The 23,804-nt window shown below is 40.6% G+C and overlaps 1 protein-coding gene across 6 annotated transcripts in view; it reads right to left on the bottom strand.

Annotated features, from left to right (window-relative positions):
- The window catches only part of trak1a (trafficking protein, kinesin binding 1a), a 58,229-nt gene that overhangs the window by 9,313 nt on the left and 25,112 nt on the right, over positions 1 to 23,804 (bottom strand). For 3 of the 6 annotated variants that reach the window (XM_033640127.2, XM_033640125.2, XM_033640129.2), the window contains 12 exons: positions 9,302 to 9,378; positions 7,860 to 7,976; positions 7,643 to 7,743; positions 7,099 to 7,207; positions 6,634 to 6,712; positions 6,359 to 6,489; positions 4,744 to 4,818; positions 4,271 to 4,408; positions 4,099 to 4,175; positions 3,744 to 3,983; positions 3,097 to 3,425; positions 59 to 544 (listed from right to left, as the gene is read on the bottom strand). In XM_033640127.2, the coding sequence (XP_033496018.2) occupies positions 59 to 544; positions 3,097 to 3,425; positions 3,744 to 3,983; positions 4,099 to 4,175; positions 4,271 to 4,408; positions 4,744 to 4,818; positions 6,359 to 6,489; positions 6,634 to 6,712; positions 7,099 to 7,207; positions 7,643 to 7,743; positions 7,860 to 7,976; positions 9,302 to 9,352 (1,933 nt within the window). In that variant the 5' untranslated portion in view covers positions 9,353 to 9,378. Of the gene's footprint in view, positions 1 to 58; positions 545 to 3,096; positions 3,426 to 3,743; positions 3,984 to 4,098; positions 4,176 to 4,270; positions 4,409 to 4,743; positions 4,819 to 6,358; positions 6,490 to 6,633; positions 6,713 to 7,098; positions 7,208 to 7,642; positions 7,744 to 7,859; positions 7,977 to 9,301; positions 9,379 to 14,041; positions 14,396 to 20,718; positions 21,147 to 23,804 lie in introns of those variants that run through there. The other 3 variants (XM_033640126.2, XM_033640128.2, XM_033640124.2) reach the window with 3 other exon arrangements.

Genomic DNA, 23,804 nt, shown 5'->3' with positions numbered 1-23,804 from the left:
CCAGGGTTACAAGGGTGGGTGAATGCAGTGCAGTGACCTCAGCTAAGTGCTCCCTCACCAGGCATATGGTCTACTGCGGCGGCCTGTAAGGCCTGGAGCTCCTTGAGGTCCACGTGCCCGTTCATCTCAGAAGAAGAGGGGAGAGGAGAGGAAGAAGGGGAGGAGCAGGAGAAGGAAAGGGGCATGTTTGCAACATGTCCGTCTTTAACTTGAATTGGTTCTCTTGCCCTGCACAAGTCTCCTTGCAATGTTTGCGACTGGCTATTGTCATCGGCGTCTTCCATCTTGTTGCAGCAGATGGAGGGAGAGGAGGTAGAGTGAGGCAGATCCATGGGAGCAGAGCTCTCTCCTGACAAGCCGGTGAATGTGTCACACAAATCTTCGTCCTCCTCTGGTTGGTCCAGGTGCCAGCCGTCTTCCTGTTCCTGCTCCTGCTCGTGTGCTAAAGTGCGAAAGCCCTTTGTGACTACACCAGGCCGATGATCCAACAGAGCACCCATGTGGGGTTGAGCCAGCTGCTGCCATGCGTGGAGAGTAGCAGAGCCTGGGAAAACAGTCAGAGAAAAAAACTTACTGTATGTTACCTAAATCTGTCTTAAGATGATTTCTGCCACAAATGCATCTCATGAAAAGGATATATGGCCCACAGAGTGGTGGCAGTGTTGGTGATAATCACAGAAAATGTTGGCTTCAAATGTCAAACCAAAAGATGTTCCAGGTTTCAACCCTGAAATACTGTACATACCACTAGTTAAATTACTTGCTATCAGTGTGTTATCTTAGGTTAAATTCTATCTAAAAATTGGTGTGTTGGTATTGGTATACAGTAGGTTAGTCCGATAATTACGTGACTGCTTCCTGCAATGTTTAACTTCTGGTTGTGTAACAACTATAAGTGGCAGTTAAATGCTGTGCTCAAGGGAGCTTTCACTGAATTTAATACTGCTTATAACCTATATCACATCAGCTCCACAGGATAATGTCTTACTGCTATAAGTTTTACATTTCATTACATGATCATACGCTGTTCCAAAAATGTGCACTATACTGTATGTAGACATAGTGCCGTTATATCTGCTCAGTAAATGTCACTTCTATATTTAAATGTGTAAAAATAGATCAGTCCGCTCCATCTACTCCAGCTGTTTACTGGCAGACATTGTACTGTATATAAACACATACACAGTAAGCAGATAGCCAACACACACACCAGAGGGGACAAGTCATGCATATAAACAGTCCCACAGTCCATGTCACACATACATGTACTCACACAGACAGGACAGACATGCAAAGGCATATTCTCAGACGGTTATAATATTTCTTCACACAGCTCACACAGACTGTCAAACATACTGCAGTGACACTACATAGTCCGCAATGTCTTAATTTATTAAGCTTCCTGCATCTAGTAAATTGGTCTCATTTCAAGTCCAATGAATGGTTGTTTTCTCACGATACCTTAAAGGTCCTTTGAGAGATGTCAGTACACAAACTCATCAGACCAACACAAAAAGAATGAGAGAAAAGGGAAGGTGAGAAAATTAGTGAAATTTTATTCAAGAAAATATCAACAAAGGAAACAGACAAGTTGAACAGAAAGGGAGTAAAGTGTAAAGACAAGACAAAACCAAAGTTAAGTAAAGAAAAAAGGTGGAACAAGAGAGGAGTGAAGGGAGAGACGGTACATACATCTCATTAAAGGCTAACACAGTAAAAATACTGTAAAAACCCAGAGTGCTAGATTTGTTTTTACTGGATTTCTGGACTGTTTTAAGCAGTATAAAAGCCAGAATTATTATGTATGAGAATTTTACATACAACCATCATTAGACTTGGAATTAAACACTACCACATGCTTTATTTGTCTTTCACTCGGACACAGCACCAAGTTGTGTAGCTGAGTTTGAACACTAGGTGGTGCCACGAAACAGGAAATACTTATGTGACAGCAGTTTTTCTGCAATTTTTGATCTCCAGTGGACATGATTTACAATAAATGCTTGAAAGGCAACACACTGCACATGTACAATTAAAAAGTATCTTTAGGTTTAGGGCTGTCAGGTTTTTTTTTGGCCAACCCAACAATGTTAGGATATATTGGGACACAATCATATCTTAACTGCCGTCTGGTCTGTACTGTATCTGTAACAAGGATATCATTGTGTGGGAAAAATTTCTGGCAGCAAATACATCCACAATTCAAATCTACAAACTCCACAACCAAAATGGTATGAAAATAAATAATCATATGATACTAATCATCCTCTACAAAATATGAGGCATTAGAAAACCTTTTGTATTAAAATACACATTTTTTAAAAATACCACACACACACTGACTACTCACTGCAGGAAACAGTGTAAAGTGCTCATCTTTTGGGTTGGGTTTGTGATAAATGTAACACTGGAAACATGCTATTTTGTAAAATGTGCTGACATTGGTATGAAACTGTAAACCATACCATACAGGGATGTATAGAAAATGCCACGTTTAAATTTCTGAAATTTAAGAAAAACAACCACTCAGATCTGATTTGAAAAGAAATATACAGCAAAATTCTCTATATAAATTATTAACAGGTCTTAATGTCTTTTTGACAACTTATATGCATCAAACCAGCATCATACAGCAGCAGCCTGTCGTCTATATTTCAAACCAGCAGCGTGGCTGTGTGTGTCTGAAGTAAAATGAGTGCTGGAGATTTAAACTATCTTCCTGTTGTTCCACCACCTCCAGCAGGCCTGTGACTAAAGCCAACGGAGCTCTGAGGTGAGGCTGTGAGACAGGTAGGCAGCTCAGGTCAGACAAACTGGAGCTCCTCTGCAGGATCTTTGGATCCTGTGAGGCACTCAGAAAGATTTTGGATGGACTGCGGTGATGAAAAATCAGATACTGGTTCTGCTGCTGGTTCTGAAGGGCCTGGTGTTGGATCTGTGATTGTGTCTGAGTCATCTGAGTGTGGAGAAATCCACTGTTTGAATTCTGTGCCTTCTGAAAATGTTCATTTTCATTGTGCGAGGCATTCTGATTTTGATTCTGTTTGTCATTATGTGGAGGATTAGAAGACTTGTCTCTCTGAGAGGAATAATCACCTTCTAGCGGCTTTACAATTTGCAGCTTCTCCGGCAGGTAGGATCTCGCTGTGAAGGAGTACCCTGACCAGACGCTTCCTAATGAGGGATGCGAGCACAGCGATAACAGGCTCTCCATCGGTGTCCCCGGGCCTCCGCTACTCCCCTCGCCTCCCTTTTCATCCTCTTTGGCCAGGTAAGCCAGCTTTCTCTCCCTCTCATCTTCAAAGAAGCGTTTTTCTGAGAGGTAGTTGTCACGACGGAGCGACAGACGCCGCAGGGCCGCCTCCAGGTCCCTGCTGCCCGGGGTCCCTGGGGTTCCAGGGGGCCGCTTGTTAGAGTCCTCTGACCTGGGAAGGGGGACACAGTTGACATTGTTGGGTTTCAGTGAAGATTTTTAAAAGCAGTATGTCTCTCTCTCTGTGTTTCATTATTTTGTGAAGCTCAGTTAGTCCCTGTTGTGTTGGATAATAAAAAGGCAGGAGCTGTAGAAATAAACACCAAGGTTACCAAACACAAATAAATAAAAATAGAAACACATGATAAAATGGCATCCCTGTCGTTACTGGAGACATTGAAGAAGAAACAGGAAACAAACAGAGCCAGACACTATAAAGTATACAGTACAAAAATCTAAAACATGTGTTGCAGAGTCGACCGGTCCATACCCATCATCTGGACACTCCAGGATACTGCTTGTCCTGTTGTCCAGGATGATCCCACTTCCTGTCTCGCTACCATATATGGAGTTGGAGCGCGGCGTGCCCACCCTGCTGGAGAGCCCTGAGGTGAGGCATGATGTCTGGTTGGAGCCTGGGATGTTGAGGGGTGAGGGGGCCAGTGATGAACGCTGCTGACGCATCAGGTTCAGGTTTTTCACCGTCTGGAACACTCGCTTTGGGTGCAGTCTGGAGAAACATGATTGCATATGTACTCATTTTAAATATTTAATATATCAACCCCTGAACATTTTACTATTAAGTTAACAACCCTTTATCTGTGATTTCATTTCAGGTTATATACCTCTGCTCTTCTACATCTGGATCGTCCATCTGAAGTTCCTTCCTCATGGTGCCCTCTATTTCTGCTGCCAGAGAGTCCTGGAAAGAAAATGAGGGGAAAAAAAGGTTGCAATTATTTTGTAGCAGCTGAGACCACAGAGACGCTGCGATGCTGACAAAGAATGTGAGCTCACCATCGGGAACAGACCCAGAGAATGGAAACGCCTCGGTGTGCTGAGTGGTAAAGTTTTATTTCTCAGGTTCTTCAGCTCCTCCTGAGCCTCATGAAGCATTTCCATGCACTCGGCATACTTATCCTGTAATTCTCGCAACTGGAGGAAGGGAAAAGATTGAAAGAGATGAGAAGAAACTTAGAAAAACATGTTTTTGTTATGGATTTAGTTAAAAGCACTTTATAGTGTAGTTTTAAGTATAGACATTAACTGAAATTGACAGGTATACAATGTAACTGGTGTATGGTTGAACAGGTTTGATTCAAAGAAGCTCTAGTTTACACACTGGACCACACAGCAATACTGCAATTGTTATATTATGATCTGGATTGTGCTATTAATATCAGATATATCACATATAGTGCTATAATAGCACCACGACTATCGCGGTATATTGATAGTGTGAGTAGTCAGCATGTGTTAGATTGCCTTACTTCAGCAGTGAGTTGTCGCTGGGCATCTTTGGCTGCACCTAGGTGCTGAGTCAGCTCCTCGTTCTCCACAGCATACTACAAAAACCCCAGGTGAAATAAGATCACACTGAAAATCACTGAATCCAGTGTGTTCAGTCTCTGCTTCATTGCATTGCACACAGGCTTTGTAGGGGAGCAATGGTCATTAAAAATTTAATTGATTTTATCCTGGAGGCTTTATGGCATTATGGAAAAAATACTGCAACCTCATCATGTAGGCACATATTGCTAGGGCACACCAGGAAACCACCAGGTGGCAGCATCGTCACAGTAAACAGTTACTGCTTGCCAGTGGAAATATGAATGGAGTATAGTATTTCAGTATTAGCATTATAAACAAACATGCTGTCACTTTTATGTTAAGAATAAACATGTATAAGACAGGGAAACTGTGTTTTACCTTTCTGACTTATTTTGTATAGTTTAAGTGCTGTCCAGTGGAACAGAGAAATCCATGACAGGATTTCAGTGCATGTTGTATCAGTCCTCCCACTCAGGGGAATAGTGGCTAGCAACAGATGTGACATTATGCTTTGATAGCTAAGTAATAATAGTGTAAGCTATCATTAGATATACCTAATGCCATGGATACAGTATTAGACGTTTGTTGATTAAGTAGAGCACAGATGGGAATGGTTAAGTATGCCTTAACTGGTGTGCTGTTCTGACTGGAAACTACAGGCTGGCTGCTCAGTTTTAAAGAACAACACTTGCATATATTATAAAGACTTGAAGATGAAAGAAGTCAGATAGATATGACAGTTTCCTCTCCTATAGGTGTTTATAGTTAACATTGTTTGTTTATATTGCAAACTGTATTCTATACTCCATTCATATCGCTACTGACAGACAGTAACTGTTTACTGTGATGAAGCTGCCAATACCAATGGTTTCCTGGCACACCCTTAGAATATGCGTGTACATGAGCAGACTGCAGTATTTTTTCCATTATGTTACAGAGCTTCCAGATTATTATCCATTTCCAAAAGCAACAGCCACACAGTCATCTTTAGTATGGTCCTTTAAAAGAAGATAATCTTTTTTTTTTTTTTTTAGGTTTTTTACAATGTAAAAATTAAAAAACAAACATAGTACATGCATTTGAGATAACTGAATACGAATGAAGAGTTGAACATATTTAAACAAAAGAAGGGCGTTGGGGGTAATTATACTTTTTCCACTTCTTCCAAATTTCCTCAAATTTAGTTTCCTGAAGCCTCACTGGTAAGGTTATTCTTTCCATTACAAAGATTTCATGAATGATAACATACCAGTTCTTTACAGATGGGGCATCTGGCTGAAGCCATTTCTTTGTAACTGCTTTTCTGGCAGCTACACTCAGTATTCCTGTAAGTATTTTGTTTTAATATTTGTAGATGTTGAAAGTAAAAGACCAAAAAGGAGTTCATCCCACTTAAATATAGTCAATGGTTCTGAATAAATCTCACAACAAACAACATTTACTTTTGGTCAGGTCCAAAACAAGAGGTACTGGTTGGCTATCACAATGTTTAAAAATGGCTGTTGCTCCCCTTTTATAAGACAAAATATAAATAACCCATAAACTGTACTGTACCATCTTGGCCTTTTTCTGGAGGTCTACTATCTGGGAGAGGAGGTGTGTGATCTCCTCCTGCTGTCTGGAGGCGTCTTCAGTCTTCCTGGCCAGCTCTTCAGCCAGAGAGGAAATCTGCACGTTGGCATCACCTGGAAACATCAACAGGTGTGAATCAAGACTGAAAATCCATCACAAAAATGCCTCTATACTGCCTCACTGCATTTAGAGAGTGAGAGAGCAGCTGACAAATATAACATTGAGCATAATATGGCTCCAGACAGTCCAGTACTTACGTAGTTCTTTGACACAGTCATTTACAAGTTGTAGCTCTTTCTCCTCGTAGGAGATGGTTTCTGTCTCCAGGTGACTGGCCTGAAGAAACACACAGACATTAATAATCAATACCTCACACAGTAGAGATTATTAATCACTATAATAAATAACTTCTTCTTTAAGGAAATCCAGAAGATCAGGCTTATTCTGTTTGACATTATAATGAAAACAGTACTCCTGCCGACAAACTAAATTAAACAAATTAGATTTTAATGGTCATTATTCTTGGCTTAAACTTTGATGTCACTCACTATTACATGTGATTTTATTAGATTTAGAAAATAATAATTTCATGCAATTGTACTTTAGAAAGTAATACATGCATTAATATAGATTTATTGTGAGCAGAAAATGTGTTCCTTAATGTATAAACCATTCATAAAAAACATTGAGCGTGTATGTGTGAGTGTGTGTGCAGTGTGTACCTCAGATCGCAGTGATTTGTTTTCTTCCTCCAGATCTTTGAGTTTCTTCTGCAAAGAGTCGAGAGGGAAACTAACTGGAGTTGACACACTGGTTTCACTGGGACGCACACTGTAAACACACACACACACACACACACACACACACACACGAAAGGGAAACATGTAAATCATCAGGTCAATCAATCATCCATTACTATGCTACAAAACAGTGTGAAATGCCCATTATGTTCAGTAGTGGTAACGGCCTCTGTGTGTAAAAATGGTGTGTAAAATGTGACAAAGACACTCATAATACTTACAATGAATACATAATTCTGAATACATTAATTAGAGAGGAAATAAAAATGTAGTTTTAAACAAATACTAATCACCGGTACATGTTCTTATGCCTCACGCAGCTTATAAAAGCTTAAGTAGGGAGTGTTTTTAATGATGTGTGTTTGTTTGCATTGGACTTGGATTTCATTACATAACAGCACTGCATAATGTTTAACTCAGGAGAAGAGGAAAGGTGAGGAGAGCAGGTGAATGAAAGGAGACTTACGGTGTGGAGGTGGTAGACTCCCCCTCACTCTCCTCGGCAGCGCTGGTATAAAACTGTAACAGCTCATCTTTCATGGACAAGTCATGACGCAACTGAGACACCTGTGTGTGGAAAAGTTGAAGGATAGATGTAGACAGAGGAATGTTAAAGTAAAAACAGTGATTCTAAAAGTCACATTTGATCACCAAATACAGAAGCACACCCGCTGTGTCCCTACCTCCTCTCGTATGTGCTCTACTTGCTCCTCCAGCAGTTCGTTCCTCTCACTGAGGGCTTTGTTTTTCTTCAGCAGTGACTGTCCGATGCGAGCTGCTAACTCCAAGTCACGCTCTTTCTGCACCGGGATAAAGATATAAGTGTTTTAACAGCAAAACAGCTACAAACATTACAGATATTAAAGGAATAATTTGACCTTTTGGGAAAATGTGTATTTGTTTTTTTGCCATGAGTTAGATGACACTGATACAGGTCTTGCTTTCAGACAAAGCCAGGCTAGCAGTTTCCCTGTTTCCAGTCTTTGGGTGTTTTCACACTTGGTCCTTTTTAGCCCTCTACACAGAACTCCACATACAGTGCGTGAACACTCCAAGAGAACTGAGACCCATCTGAAAGTCTGCGTTCTCTGAAAGCCGTACTCAGACCACCTCCGGAGGTGGCTGCTGGCTCCTGCTTGATATTCAATAGGTTGATTTTTCATCTAACTATCCAGAAGAGTGAACTAGCGAGGTTCCCGAATGTTGAGCTATTCCTTTAAAATGACAGCAGTGTAAATTTGTCCTCTGGGAATAATGAATGTGTAGGTCAAGCTGCATCATCCAATTTAAAGCATGAGGGTGGACTCAAGTCTGCAACCATTGGGAATGAAGAAATAAACAACAGAGGGTGACAGAGACACAACATAATGCCCACACATTACGCAACCAGGACCATTACAGTCTCCTTTAACAAGGACACCTACAGTAATACCTCAACATCTTACTGCCTACAACTACACAAATCTCTTGTGAGTGCAAACCCACTGGAGCCGCAGGACACTCCCACCATCTCACACTGAACTATAATTAAAAGCGCATTATTAAGATGTACAAAAGACTTCCAGGCAGGCACTCCTCTTCTTCTGCCCGTCTTGGTGCAATCAATAACAATATCACTGGACATTTATGTGCTGCTGAGCAACACAAAAGTCCACACCTATATAAATCTGGAGGTTCAGCTTAGCTTACAAAACTCTGAATAGAGGATATTAATGCATTGTCTTCTAAAGGAAGTTAACTTCAGTACAATGATCTCTAACAGGGCGTACACAGTTTGATGATGCTAGGACATCTTTAAATGCCATGTTTAGTCAATAGCTTGATGGCTTGCTGTTGAACGTCATGGTTCCTTTAACAATGGCACCATTCACATTTTTTATTTATGCAGAGAAAGCCGGCTGAACTCCTCACAGGCAGCTGATGTGGTTCACTTAGATTTGAATATCAGCTGTTGGCAGCTACTTTTATGATGTGGTTCCATCAAACATCCTTTGTCGTGAGCCTCATGAAGCAGCCTGTGTTAAGACTATCAGACCGCATAATAACATTTAACCAATGTGCCCCATGGTCTGCATATACTTAATGTTTTTTCTACTTTAACTGCTCTTTCTCAACATGATCTTACCTCTTCCAGCAGCCGAGTCACAGCATCAATGTCACTGTAGGTCTTCGTCATCTGGCCCACTCTGTCAGCACACAGCACTGCACAGACACAAAGAGAGAGAAAGGATCAATATTAAATTCCCAACAGAAAACTGCTGAGCAGCAGATTCACTCAACGATAAATAACAATAGTAAACCATTTAATAAAATCATGACCATTTAACATTCATCCCAGGCATCATGTTGGTGCGACAGCGACTTCAGCTCTCCTCTACAGTATTTAGGTTGTATGATTGGACTCCCCTTGCTGAAGCACTGTCAACTTTTTGCACTCCAAATCACATGGGCTCACAATGTATTTTAGGATAAAGGGTGTGCAATATATAATGTCTACAGGTGACAAAATTCAGGATATATCTCAGTTGAAATATTGTTACAATATTGGCATTTTTTACTTCAATACAATACCTACAAAATATTAATATTGGATACCTTTCTCAATAACAAGGGTATAACCTGACAACAAAGACTTTTCTTGTCTTGGTTAGTCGCAGAGAACAGCAGAATGGACTGTAGTAAACTCTTTAACAATGAGAGAGAGTGAGAAAGCTCAGCTGGTACCAGTCTATCGATACTGTGGAAAATGGGTATTGAAACCATTTCAAATATTCAGTAACGATATGAATCAATAAAAAGATATTTTTGACAACACTACTCAGTTGTACCAGGTTTTCAAATGCATGAATAATGGTCAAAAAAAAATTTGATCCACATAAATAGTATTTAAAACCATGCGGTAGCATATCATAAAGGGAAGTGGTTCCCAACTGGTGGATCGCAGTCCAAAAGTGGGTTGCGGGTCCGTTCTGAATGGACGATCAGTGACTCACAAACACATCAAATTTGCAAAAAACACTTTTAAGTACAGTGAATTTCCAGCACAGAGTTTTTAATCTGAAGTGCCATTTCCTGCTATTGAATGAGTGAATAATGGACAGCTACTTGGCAGGGACAGCAATCTAGCTCGACAACATGACTAAACGCAAGTATGATGCTAAATATTTTTAACTGTGTAGACCGTGAACTAATGACTAAGGACAAATTTGGATCCCATGGCTGGACCAGTTGGGAACCACAGATGTAGGGTACACAATAACTTATGTGTAGCTTTTTGAATACGGCATTAACCTGCCTAAGAAGTCTCCCACCTAAAGCCTATGTGGCCCAACACAACTGCCCTACAATAAATCCTATCTTTATTAAGTTCATAATCTTCTATTTTTAAGCTTTAATAAATTTAGTGTTATATTGTATTGCATCATAAAGAAAGTTTTTTTTCCAATATTTACTCTGTCTTCATTGATATAGAATGGAAGAAGTGCATTAGTTTTAGTCATCTAAGTATTAATTCTGGATTACCTAACTCAAGATTATATAAAAAGCTTAGTGTTTCTAAACATTGCTATGTGCAGCTTGTGCCTGTTTACCCTGCAATCTATTTTCCTGTTGTCAGTTCGTGAATCCTGTAATATTCCCAAGAAGTGCACACCTACATGCAACACTCAAGTACACCTTACAGCCCACAATTAATCAACCTTCATACCTGGTGACTCAGAAATGATAAGCAACTGAATGCAGAGTCAGTGGTGACGGTGAGAAACCACACCCCAGCACTGCTATTTCAGCTATGAGCACAAGTTCATTATTAATTCCTCACGTCCTCATACAAAGCTCTGACTTTAATCGCTTCAATTTAGACTGGAAGTTAAAACAGTGTCAGAATACATCACAATTGTAACTGTATGACCCTCCTGTCTTATGACGGGGACAGGGATTCTGAGAAAAACAACAAAAGCACTTTCTCTGCTCCTTAGGAGTGGTTTTATTGGCCCATTAGAAAATGTGTTGCCCAATTGGTTTGAGTTGTTTTGAAGTTACATTCCCACGTCAGTGCGGATAAAATGACTGGGTGGAGATATACCAGAGTATGAGGATGTTTATTTTTGAACAGTGTTATTAGTCACTTTTAACACTGTCAGTTGGAGAGAGAAGGTGTGTGATGCTACACTGTCTGGAGGTGTTATGTCCAACATAGCATGATGTGTCATACAGTACCAGGAAGCAAAGCCAGATAATATGACAACAAAGAACCATTTAACTATTTCACTTTCCACAGGATTAATGTTTTACTCAAGTTTAGAAACACAAATGTCGCATCAAACACGTACACAATAAGCCAACTCAGAGGCCTCCCACAATGCAAAACAGAGCTGGCCAATGCAAACAATATATTTTCATATCCTCATACACCACAGACAGTGTACTGTATGGCTACTGGACACAAGGCCTCAGTTGGCTCTGCTTTGGTTAATGATATTTCCCATTGTTATTCATTATTAAATAGGTTGCTCTTTTCCAACAAGACAATGTCAAATGAGCACAGATGACACTGACCAGTTTCACAGAGGCATTTTGTTGATTGTCATTCATTTTTACCAAAAGGTTTCCAAGCAGTTTTCCTCTATAAATCCATCACTCGTCAAACAACTCGGGACTATAAATGCTTAAGAGGTGATACAGAAATTCTAGTTCAACAGGGGACTACACGAATCATCTGCAGCCATGCCAGCAGGTCTGTAAGGCTGTACTTAGGCATAGGAGCTAACATGCTGCTGTTTGGTATGATGTTTACCATGCTCAACATTTTAGTTTAGCATGTTAGCATGCTGTCATTTGCTAAATAGCACCAGAACTCATTAGTTTTGCAAGTATATGGTCATGATACAGACACACACAGTGAAGCCACACAGACATGACCATGCAAAAACAAACTAACAGAAAAACATCCGTACACATAACCTTCTCTCCTAGGTGACCTGCTAAGGCACAGAGTGTTGCCCAGGGAATGAACCAGCATGGTAACAGCCAGGAAACATGCATACATTATGTTTACGTGCAAGACACATACACACAACAATGCATCACTTGTATCTGTTTGCCATCTGACCTCTAATGAGATTGTACACTTGATAGCACAAAGTGCAGCCTGTTTACCTGTCTCATTGTCTGTATATGTGTGTGTGTCTGGTTTCTTTCTATAGAACCTCATGCTGATTTATTTCCATGGTAACACTCCGCCCAAGTTGGATCAATAAGGGTCCAACTAAAAATAATTAAAGGATGCTTATATGCCAGTGGAGAGCCTTGATAATGACAGTGGACATTTCACTTCACTTCTACTTGTTGCTGTGTAAAGATAATGTGCAGACAGAAGGAATCAGGTTGATTCCGTAAAATCCAGCAATTCTGCACAAATATGTAAAGATGACTAAAAATATAAGGTTTCCCTGCTCTTCAAAGTAATGTAATATTCTCTTACTGATTTATGTTAGTACTCCACTTTGGTCATAAATGGGTGGTGAAGGAAAAAGTGAAGACCGGTTAGAGAAGGAAGATGTAGGTTACATAAAAGGATGTGTAACTTAATATTGGAATGTGATCCGGATGTTTTCTTGGTGTTTTATATGAGGAGCTTGTAACTGAAGACTGATGCACTCACTCATCGTCTCTCCCTCTCTTTCTTTTTGTGTCAGGAGGACGATGAAGTTAGTTTAATTCAAAAGCACCCGTGCAGATCACAACAGGTGTAATGTTAAAAAAAACTATACAGGTTCTGCCTTTACAAATAAGTTTAATAACTCAGAGTCCTGAGTGGAAATGTAATTACTCAATAAAGGACCTATTAGCAAACTCTTGGTTGTCTGCAGAGGGGCTGATGGAGCCAAACGTCTGGAGTTCTGGCTACCCTGTTGCTACTGGGCAACAGACAACACACAGGTTCAAGGACAACAAACTAACACCAAGACAACGGACAGAAAGGAGCTTGTTATTCTAATCAATACCCCAAATACAGCCTGGATTTCAAAATGGACTGTCAATATGTAATAAAATGCAAGTATGTACCATTGAGTACCATTTCTTTATTGGACCCATGTTGATATTGACCTTTATTGCCACTATAAAACCATGTTTATGCCACAGTAACCTCTGTGTCTCATGCACTGACCCAAATACTTCTTACAAATACTACAAAGTGACCTAATCATGTTTTTCTTTCTTCTATTCATGCATATTTTGTGATAAAATCTCACTTTAGCAGTTTATTTTCAGTCGACCAAATTACTGAAGAGTCCTCCGTTGTACCTGCATGAGTCTGCACCTGTAGTTTGTATACACATCTCTCAAAATGCTCGTCCTTCTGTGTCATCATCAGCCCCTGTCTCTCTCTGTCTTTCAGCTGTCTTTCTAACCATGCCTGTGAACAATTCAGAATAGTAACTCAACCCTGAAATGAATCCCACAGTAATTAAACTCGAGCTAAATACTAAGCAAGAATCGTTGTGCATTTTTAAACAAATTGTGGCACTTAGTTTTGAAGTGACAGCTGGGATAAAGAGCCAAGCCCATATTTGAACATGTCAAAACAGCATGCACAAGCTGTGCTGAGAACAGCAACCTGAGGGAATGCACCTGCAGTACGTAGCCACAGCCCACAGGAGACAGTAAACCATTTAAAGGTTACACAGGTATCTTGTAATTCCTTTCACAATCTACATAGCTTCATAACAAATTAATTAAGACTGAAAATAACTCACTACGAAGGTCAGACACATTGAGCAAGCTAGCACAAAGACTACAGAGAACCAAGAGGAACAGCACAACAGAGATGATGCCCTCGATTACTAAGCAGACCACAAACTACCTTCACACAGAACCTGTTGCTCTTCATCCACCTCCTCTTCTTCCTCCTGCTCTGTGCTTCCATGACTGGGAAGACAGACATACTCTTCCTCCTCCTCCTCTTCCTCCTGCTCCATGCTTCCATGACTGGGTAGACAAATAAATTCCTCATCCTCCTCTGGCTGGCTGGAATACTCCAGCTCGTCCCCAGTACCAGCAGCTGAGAGCAGAGCCATCGTCCACTCTGGCACTAAGGCTATCTACTAAACCACAAAGCCTGCAGGTGCAATGCCATGTCTCCTACCTGCGCTGTGTGCATTTGTGGGTGTGTGTGTGTGTTTTAATCTATGAATCAATACCTAATCTGTGTGTGCCTAGATGTGAAAGTCCACATCTAACAAAGTGTTTGTTCCAAAGAGGACAGTAGGTGTGCATAAAATGTGTCTCTCTAAACACTCCATTGTACATGACTGGCAAAGTCTGTCTGTGTTTATCTGTCGAGTGCCATACAGTGTCTGCTGAGTGAGTTTCTAAAAGTGTGTGTGTCATTTGTCCCCTGAGGAAGCTCTGCGAGAAAACCAGATAACCTGACTCCTCCCCATCTCCTCTGTGACTGGTGAGTAAATGGCCTACTCCACTTTAATGCAGACAGGGGGTTGGACACAGACATGTACTACAGAGGAGGCTGCCCATTAGCCTTTAAAGTCATAAAACTAGGTTAAAATAGATTTAACACAACAGATGAGGGCATTAATAGTAATCTGCGATATTTATCTTTAACCCTATAATCCTCAACCTGTTGACCCATTTCAACATTTTCCACTTAAATGGTCGGAATGGTTTAGGCTGGCACCAACAGCAGCCAATCAGGGCTGAGAGAGACACCTGTTTCTCAGGTGAAGTTCAAGTCCAGTGGTAGCATGTCATTTTACAACCCCCCCACAAGTGAAAGTAACTTGGTACAGTCCTGGCTAGGCCTCTATGGTGACAATAGGGCAAAGCAAACAATAACAGACCTGCACCTGTTTCCAGGGTGTGCCAGTCACAGCAAAACCTTTATCGGTGAATGTTTTTACAAATATTTCACCTCCCACCTGTATCATCAGGTGAGATTTATGGGCCAGCAAACTTAATTGGGGCTAAAAGGCTGAAGCCCCATCAAATGAATAATGGGATATTCAAAGCTTTTACAATATGCACCATACTGTCAAGTCATGACGACAGACATCTATAGAATGGGCAGTTTACTCATTTTTCCTCCCCCCAATTACTCTTGAATAAAAAACATAAACAAACATTTCTTGTAATTGTAATGTAAAAATGTAATTACCACACAATTCCTATAATAGATATAGAAGCCTTAATAGAGTGGTGCAGGAATAACATTTAGTAGGTCAACCAGGATGTTAATGACATATCTTATGTCGTAGAACAAAATGTGAAAGTATCTTAAGCTTGTGTTAACCACAGTCCTTACCTCAGGTATCTAACTAAAAACCCATTCCGGGAACCCATTGACAAAAGGACGAAGGAACCAGAAGTGCTAAAATGCCAACACATTTCCTGGAGAGTTCTGGCAGGAACCATTTCCAGATCAGAAGCAGCCGTTACACAGGCAGGGTTCTGAGTAGGGGTGGCAATCACCAGAGGCACCATGATAAGATACATTTTTAAAATGTGGTGCGATAAAATATATTGCGATGTACTACCTTTTATCAACTGCAAATTTTGTCTCCAAAGGAAAACTTTGTCATCATCTGTTTTATCTAAAAAAAAATAAAGTTTTTATTTCAGTCTTCATTTTTATTGCAGCAAATGTATCTGTATGTGTATGTATGTAGTGGACTGAAAAAGCAATTGATTTTATTATTCCAGTAGGCTACTAAAAGTTAGACTCACAAGTCAGTCTTTAGACGCTTTATCAGAAGGCGGAGATCTCTGATTGTCTGGTGGCGAGACTAACTAAAAGTTGAATTTGTATTCATGAGATCTATAATATATATGATAAAAAAAATCGATATTCGACACAACATTGCCATGAAAAAAATATTGCAATACTATGCTGCACCAATTTTTCCCCTCATCCTTAGTTCTTAGAGAGTACACTTATCTTTATGCTCTCAGAGTTTAACACCAAATCCTAGACCTGCTAGCCAAGAGTCCACACTGTCAACCACTGAGCTAAACTGAAGTGATGAGAAAATGGGCCTTTCTTTCTCAGGAGAATATGAATAAATCTTAAAGCTCTAAATCCATATCCATATATATTGAATACAGAAAAAGCTTTTAAAACCACTGCCCTGAAAACTGGCACAAAAGACTGTTACTATCAACTTTAAATGCAAGAACAGACATAACTGGGTCAAGCTGGTCAGACCATGCAGCACCTTCAGTAAGAGTTTATGGAAAATGGACACAAAAGGAAGAGTTCAATGTCTTTAAACCTGTATCCACAAGCCAGTCTCCCTACCGGTCAACTTTAAATATATGGAACCATGAGTTGAGTCTTTGTAACGGTTTCACAAACATGACTGAGTATCATCCTGCATGCTAGTCTACGTACATTTTAATAAACTGTAAGAAATGTCACTGTTTTTGAGAATTATTACCATAATACACCTTCATATTGTCAAGACTTTGGCTTTCACATGCATAATGACAAAAGACATGTATGTTGGTGTCACATGTCTATTTAAGATGAGCCAGTCCAACCAACAGGACCCAATCTTTTATAAATGAATATGGGACGCATCAAAGCAGCCCAATTTTCTGCTCATTAGTCACTGCTCAAGTGTTATAATTACTGTAATTGGTCTAGAAAACTGATGCCAGCTCAGTACCGTCCTGCATGCTTGAGTAACTCCGCTCAATGGTCCTATGGATGCAATGCTGCAGGCAACAAAGGAGTCCTGGACAAACACCGCTCAGGGCTTCAACGTGCTGTTTTCCCTCTCCCATTGCTTTTCTGGTCACATTCACTCTTTCCACTCCACTTGGTTTTCCGTTGTCCCTTTCATACACTCTCCCAATTCTCACCTAAATTGTTTGTAATGTCTCTGTTGACATGCTTTGTACAATTGTCTGGGAGAAAATTACAAAATTTGACAAGGTATTTAGACAAACAACATTTTTGACAGTTACATTAACGAATCCACCCAGCTTAAACGAGATTGTCTGAAATGGCTCAAGGCTTTACATCCCTCTTCTTTTGTCCTTCAGACCTCTTAGATTCCTATTCAGTGTTTTGGCACAGAAACTGTAGGAACATTACCAACAGAGCAGCAACAGCTAGGGAACTACTATCTGTCCTGCTTGCTGACTGAGTTGCTAAAATACAGTGACAAAACTTCCAAGATCGGATAATTCTTCCAGTGAACAGTTTGGACTCCTAAAGAAAATGCAAACTCATGTGTTGTAGGGGAGATGTTTACAATTTGGAAGCTATAACCTTTATACACTCAAAAACAATTAATTTGTGCTGGTTTCTGAAACCAAATTAAACGCTGACATAAAAATCCATGTTTTGTCTCCCAGTTTCGTTCTTGTTTCCTATAATTATCCTCCCCGTCACATCTCCTGTGGAAGAATTGTCTGCCCTCTTTCTCTGCCCTGGTTGCCCTCCACCCATCCAGCCATTTGTTTTGAAGACTGCTGAAAGTGCCAATGAATGTTTGGCCGGCTGCTATCGACAAGGGTGGCTTAGTGCAGCATGCAAATCATTTGGGCTAAATATAAGCCAACCTACTTCCCCATCCCTCCCATGCATACCTCAGAATAACACCAAACCAGCTGCTTTCTATTTCTGTCTCCACACATCACAAGAAGATTTATCAAAGACCCCCCCTCCCCTTGCCATTTGGTTATTTGATCATTTCAGCATCGTTTTACAGTTGTAAAATCTGTTGTCAGTGTGTAGCAGGAACAGGCTGTTTCAAATAAGTCGAATTACCAAGGACTGGAAATCAAACCTGGGCTAGCTGCCTTGGCTAAATACTACTGCAGACGTTTAAGCTGCACAGCTCACATCAAGGAGGTGCTGAGCTGTCTCCAACTGTTATGTAAGAATCTCCACAGAGCATCCCTGCCACACATGCATAATATAGTGCACATAACAACTAATAGATCACACTCTCTCCCACAGAATGCACAGATCTGTTCTACCAAAAGATACTACTATCAAATTCACAGAAATGCACCTGTGTCCAGCCAAATGGAAAGCAATTATCGCAAGTTATAGCTGCATTGAGTGAAATGGATTACATAGCACAATAGTACATGGAGCATAACGAAGCTGCCTCACAATACAACAAGAGACAGACACAGACAGCAGTAGAAAGGTGTACCGGGAGAGGAGGCAGGAAGAGCCAGAGGCAGTGCCAACAGGCTGGTAATAAACCAAGCTCTGCTATAGCCTGCTGTTAGTCACAGCTGTCACATGACCAGGCTCCATCAGTCCCCCCACATGTCCTGACTGTGTGTGTGTGTGTGTGTGTATCAATCTGTAGAATCATTATCAACACAGGTTACATACTGCTGGTCTGCTAGACAACACAACAGGCTCTTGTAAGAAACTGGAGTACATTACATAATGCACATCACTGCACCATTAATGAGCAAATTTACAGATTTGCAGCGATCTTTTATTCATTATACTTATTCATTCATTCATTATTGTTTATGATGTTGTTGTTTTTCTTGACATAAGTGGGGTTTTCAGTTTTGTTTTGGGGATTAGTCGTTATTTATGAGCGCAAAGCAGGTGGTGCAAAACGAAAAAAGTTTTTAATTACTGGGGATGGACTTTTGTTTTTTCTTTCGGGTTAGGGGAGGGACATACAACTTTAAAGGTTGTATTCTGTCATAATTTTAACTACCCTGTAATCCCCCAAATTGCCAGTGGGTTTGAAAGGCATGTTTTCTCTAAAAATTGCCAAAAATACATAATTCATCAAAGCTGCAACTCTAAAAACAGAAATCATCTGTCCATTTTTAAATTCCCAACAGTACTTGAACATCATGTGCGACAATTGCTCCTGTATGGAAACATAACCAAATCTAAGCTTAAAATAGTGTGTATATATATATATATATATATATATATATATATAAACAAAAAAATAATTATGCACTCAGGATTTCATTTACAACTTTTAACTTTCAATTATCAAAGGATAAGTTCTTAAATGTAATATCAGCCGCCTTGTCAAGTTACTGATATAATTCTGGCCGCTGCTGCCACTGTTATGTGCGTTAACCTATGATTTATTTGGAAAAACAGTCATTATATGCGCATGTTGTTAATGGTGGTGTGCACACTGTGATGTGTGTGTGTGTATGTGTGCAGGCATGTATTTTGATTGATTTGTAGGCTTATGAAATGTCGTTGGTTATTTATGGTGGAGCAAGGGTCATGTGTTTTCCCCAGTCACCCAGGGAGGCTCAAGAAAAAATATTTGTAGCTATGGGAGGGTCAGGATATAACAAAGTCACACCCCAACCTCAACCCTTCCCTGATAAACCACCAACGGTACCTTAGCTAATCCAGAGTCCTAACAAACTGACATTAACATGTCATGCCCTGATATTAAGTTTATTACACTGGTCTCACTGTCTCTCGACAAACTGTGATTCCTTTCTCTCATCACCTTTGTCACATAGACAGTCCACCAGCTGCCAAGATCTTTATGATGATCTTTATTTCTTCTCACAGTAAACTGTTTGTTACCTGTGACTTCCCTGATTCTCTACAGGTCAGCTGGTATCTCCCTCTTTCTCAGCTGCTGTGATAAGAAGGTAGCTGACATCAGCACAAACAACCCTCTTATTCTGATTCAAAACCTGCAAACAGGAATCACATCCCCATCCCCATTTGTAATTCCTACACCCACAGCTAGACATATAAGCCACTCTGTGGCTCTATTTTAGAAGCCACACTGACTCAGCTACCACAGGGCACCTGTTACAACACCTTCTGTATGCCTGCTGTAGCTACAGCTTTAATGCTGCTGTGTTCGTCGTTAATGTTACATCATTATTTTCTTGTGTCGTGAGTGGCACTCCACAAGGTCACATTCTCTGGACAGTCTTTGATGGCGACTAGCAGAAAGAAATCAGTTTAGTCTGACTCCATTGGGGGTTTAGCTAAAGGCCTGTTATCTTTTTTGAACTTAAGTAGCTTATAATCCACTTTTGTTCTCAAACGTTGGGAGTATGTGTCTGCCTATTGACCAGGCTTAATCCCATCACCACCTCTCTTCATGTTAACCTCAGCCTGTGTGTCAGCAGGGGACACGTTATACAACCTGGCCAGTGGTTATCAAACAGTGTTACAACATACACACATCAAAAATATCACTTCACATCTATGAACGCAGAATTTTGAAATCCCAAACTTACCTACCAGGAAGCACTTTCGACCATAAAGTCTGTTTCAGTTTCTTTATTGCTGTGATCTAGATCTAATGAACTAAGCAGCTCACTTGTTGTGTCAGTGTAGTTTCTAGACAGCTTGTGTCTACCTTTGGTACCATCAGAATATCACAGAAGTTACACTAAAGCCATCACTGTTGTGTTAGGATATCTCAGTTCAACTATCCAACACAAAGTACCATGTCTACATAACCAGTAACATCAGAGGTATAAGTGGTTTGCATCAGCTCTTCAAGAACTTGGTGTCACTGCGTGAAACCATCGTCTTACCATCAGTACACTCCTCATAGTACCAGTCCAGTTCATAGTAGTCTGCCTTGACAAACCTCTGACCTCTGACCTGGCCTCGTCTGTTCATCCTCACTGCTCTGACAGACAGCTGTGTTGTTTCCAACGTCCCAGCATACTTAGCCGTAGCATCTCTGGCAAATCCAATGTCCCAGCATGCTTTGAGACAACCATTTGACCCTGGGATCTTCCTAGTTACTGATATTGTCCGTTACTCAGTCAGTCAGTGGCCAGTTCTGCTATCCCAGCATGCTTAGCAGTTACCAGCTGGCACACAGTCATTAATGGTGACAGTCTGCCCATTCTCATCATATGTCCTTTCTGTCCCACACTCATTAAGAGCAAACTGTCAAGTTAATATGCTCCATATCTGTGATGGTGCCAGTGCCGTTTCTGCGTGTCATCCCCCAGAACTGTTACTTGCGTCATCGGTTGTCAGCAGACAAAAACATTGTCACTTTATCATCCTTTTGTCCATTGTTAAATCCCCACTGTTTCAGCAAAATCGGTCAGTTGTAATCTGACATTTTCTGGTAGTGTGTCCTGTCTCTTTATCCTTTGGTCTCTGTCTGTCTTCTGTCTTCTCTGTCCATTAGTTTTCCTCAGTCCCTCAAAAGCTTTAGCAAACGTGCCAGCTTCTATCCTCTCACGTCTCCATCCATTTATAGCTTTCTGTCAATTCATCTTCCTGTGCTCCCAGCAGTCTGTCCTCTGGCCGAGTCTTCCTGAGGTCATATTATACCAGTTGTCTTCTCTTTTGATACATTCCTTGCTCAGTGACAGCACTAGATCTACACATGGACCCACCGCATTTCTGACAATGACTCAATAAACACAGAGCATCAGCGAGTGAGAGAGAGCGAGCAGCAGCAGTCACGGGTTTTGCAGCAGAAATGATGATAACCATGACACAGTGGGGTGGGCGGGGTTTGAGGATGCCTATCAGCCAATCTGAGGGGAGAGTATCACTAGCTTGCTCCCGCCCTCCATTTGTATGTAAGCGTCGCCCCCCTCCTCTCCTCTACTTTGTCCTTCTGTGAGGTTGCTATAGTAACAGGCTCATGCTCCAAGGCCTGACGCTGAGCGGCGTAGCATGTGAAAGCAGGAAAGCAGTGCAGTGTTGGAAGAGGTGACGTGGCTCGCCAAAAATGAATGGGCATTCAGGGATTGGTCATTTTATCCGGGGAGGGCTGAAATAAGCACGTGCATTGTGCATGGCAGACAGAACAATGATGTTTCATCAGGGCAAAAGCAAAATGCAAAATACGATAATTTCAATGACAATAGGAGCTCAATTCAATGTCAACCAGCCTGAAAATGCTAACAGAGACCGCCACGATGCATATGATGGAAATAGCTCTGCACACTCTCATACTTGCAGAATAAAGGTAACACAAGGCCACAACCAGACCACAACCAGCTATCAGGCTAAAGGCAGACTCACAGCTGATGCTTACAGGGAGTCAGTTGGCTTTAATAATATGCCTTTAACACAATTCCTGCTAATAAAGTGACTTGCACACTGTTAAATGATAATGTGACATATAATTGCTCTACATTTTATATGTGTGATACAGTGAAGTCACATCACCTCCATAACAGATTCAGTTACAGTTCATTACTTGTCACTATGTATAGGAATACATACTGTTTATGGTCACTACTGGATAACAATGACATATATCTCCATCTTTTGTAATTACAGTAATAAACCATATACAATAAAAATGATCATTAAAGGTATACTGTGCAGGATTGTTGGGTAGTGTCTTCAAACACACTCACTGGCAAAAGTAAACCCCAGACTCATTGTCGTTTGGTGTTTTGTCTCATTATATTTGCATATTTTATGCACTGTGTCTCCTGGATGTATGCTGCTTACAGTCTGGCACCTGGCTGCTACCTTTCTAAAAGCCCAAAACTCACCTGAGTGCTGTGAGAGTACACGTCCATAAATGTCTCAACACACACAAGAGAATAAGAAGAAAATAAGAAAATGCAGGCAGACGAGACAGAGTTTCTGCAGAAAAATGCACCAACACACACTTCTATAGGGCCATAAGTGATGACTGAGAGGCTTACATCTGTGTTTGACTATATATTATTTTTTTGAAAGATCAGGTTTTCAGTTGCTACACCAAAAAAAAAAAAGAAAGACCGAAGACTAAAAGAAGGAACAGTACTGTCCATATAAATACCTTATAACTAGCAGGGCTATGAGAACATCTATCAATGAAACAACCTGTCTCCTCTGTGTAGTGAGATGTGGGTGTGATGTCATTATCATGTCCTCATGCAGCAGGTTACATACTTCAATAAATCAGTGACCAACCTGGTGATGTAACAGTCTGAATATTCCCCTGTCAATTCATATTGCTTCTATTTAACCAACCAGAGCTCCAGGGTAAGATGAATATTACACAGGACAAACAACTGTATAAATATATGTATAAATAATATCACCACATGGCTAATTTAAGATGGTTAAGAGGAATAATATCCATAAACAGCTTTATGACCAGGATGAAACCAATATGACCCGCCTCTCCTCATTCACGGCCCCCAGGGTGTCAATACCCAGCCATCTGTTTGAAACAATAATGAGAAGCAACATGCCTCCAGGATGAGGATCACTGGGAAAAATATGTGGATAATACAGGTGATAATAAAGCACTGCATTAATATCAAAACACCCCTTGCAGAATATCTCATACTGTTTCTTATGTAACATGACCTTGTCATTATCTCTTAGCCGGGCTAGCTGTGATGAATGTCAGGGGCCAAAGTGACCGTGTCAATGCAGGGCAACAAGGTGAAGTTACAGTTCACAGTTAAACCTATTTATAAGACGCTTGATCTATTTTTAGACTCTGTTTTTTACCCTGAGTCACTTTACAAGCAGACGTGAATTACAACTGAATTATTGATGGTGAAAAAACCCACTTTGCGTTCCCTCGGTTTGTCTTGTGCTGTGAGTGCACGTGTTTTATGTGAGCGTGTGTATGTTTAGTTGCCTCCAATTGTGTGCAAGTGGGTGTGTGTGGTTTACAGCTGGTGTGGCCATCAAC

The sequence above is a fragment of the Epinephelus lanceolatus genome, chromosome 10 (assembly GCF_041903045.1).
Source record: "Epinephelus lanceolatus isolate andai-2023 chromosome 10, ASM4190304v1, whole genome shotgun sequence".
Taxonomy (NCBI): Eukaryota; Metazoa; Chordata; class Actinopteri; order Perciformes; family Serranidae; genus Epinephelus; species Epinephelus lanceolatus.
The sequence above is the reverse complement of the archived record's forward strand: the minus strand, read 5'-3'. Positions and strand labels throughout refer to the sequence as shown.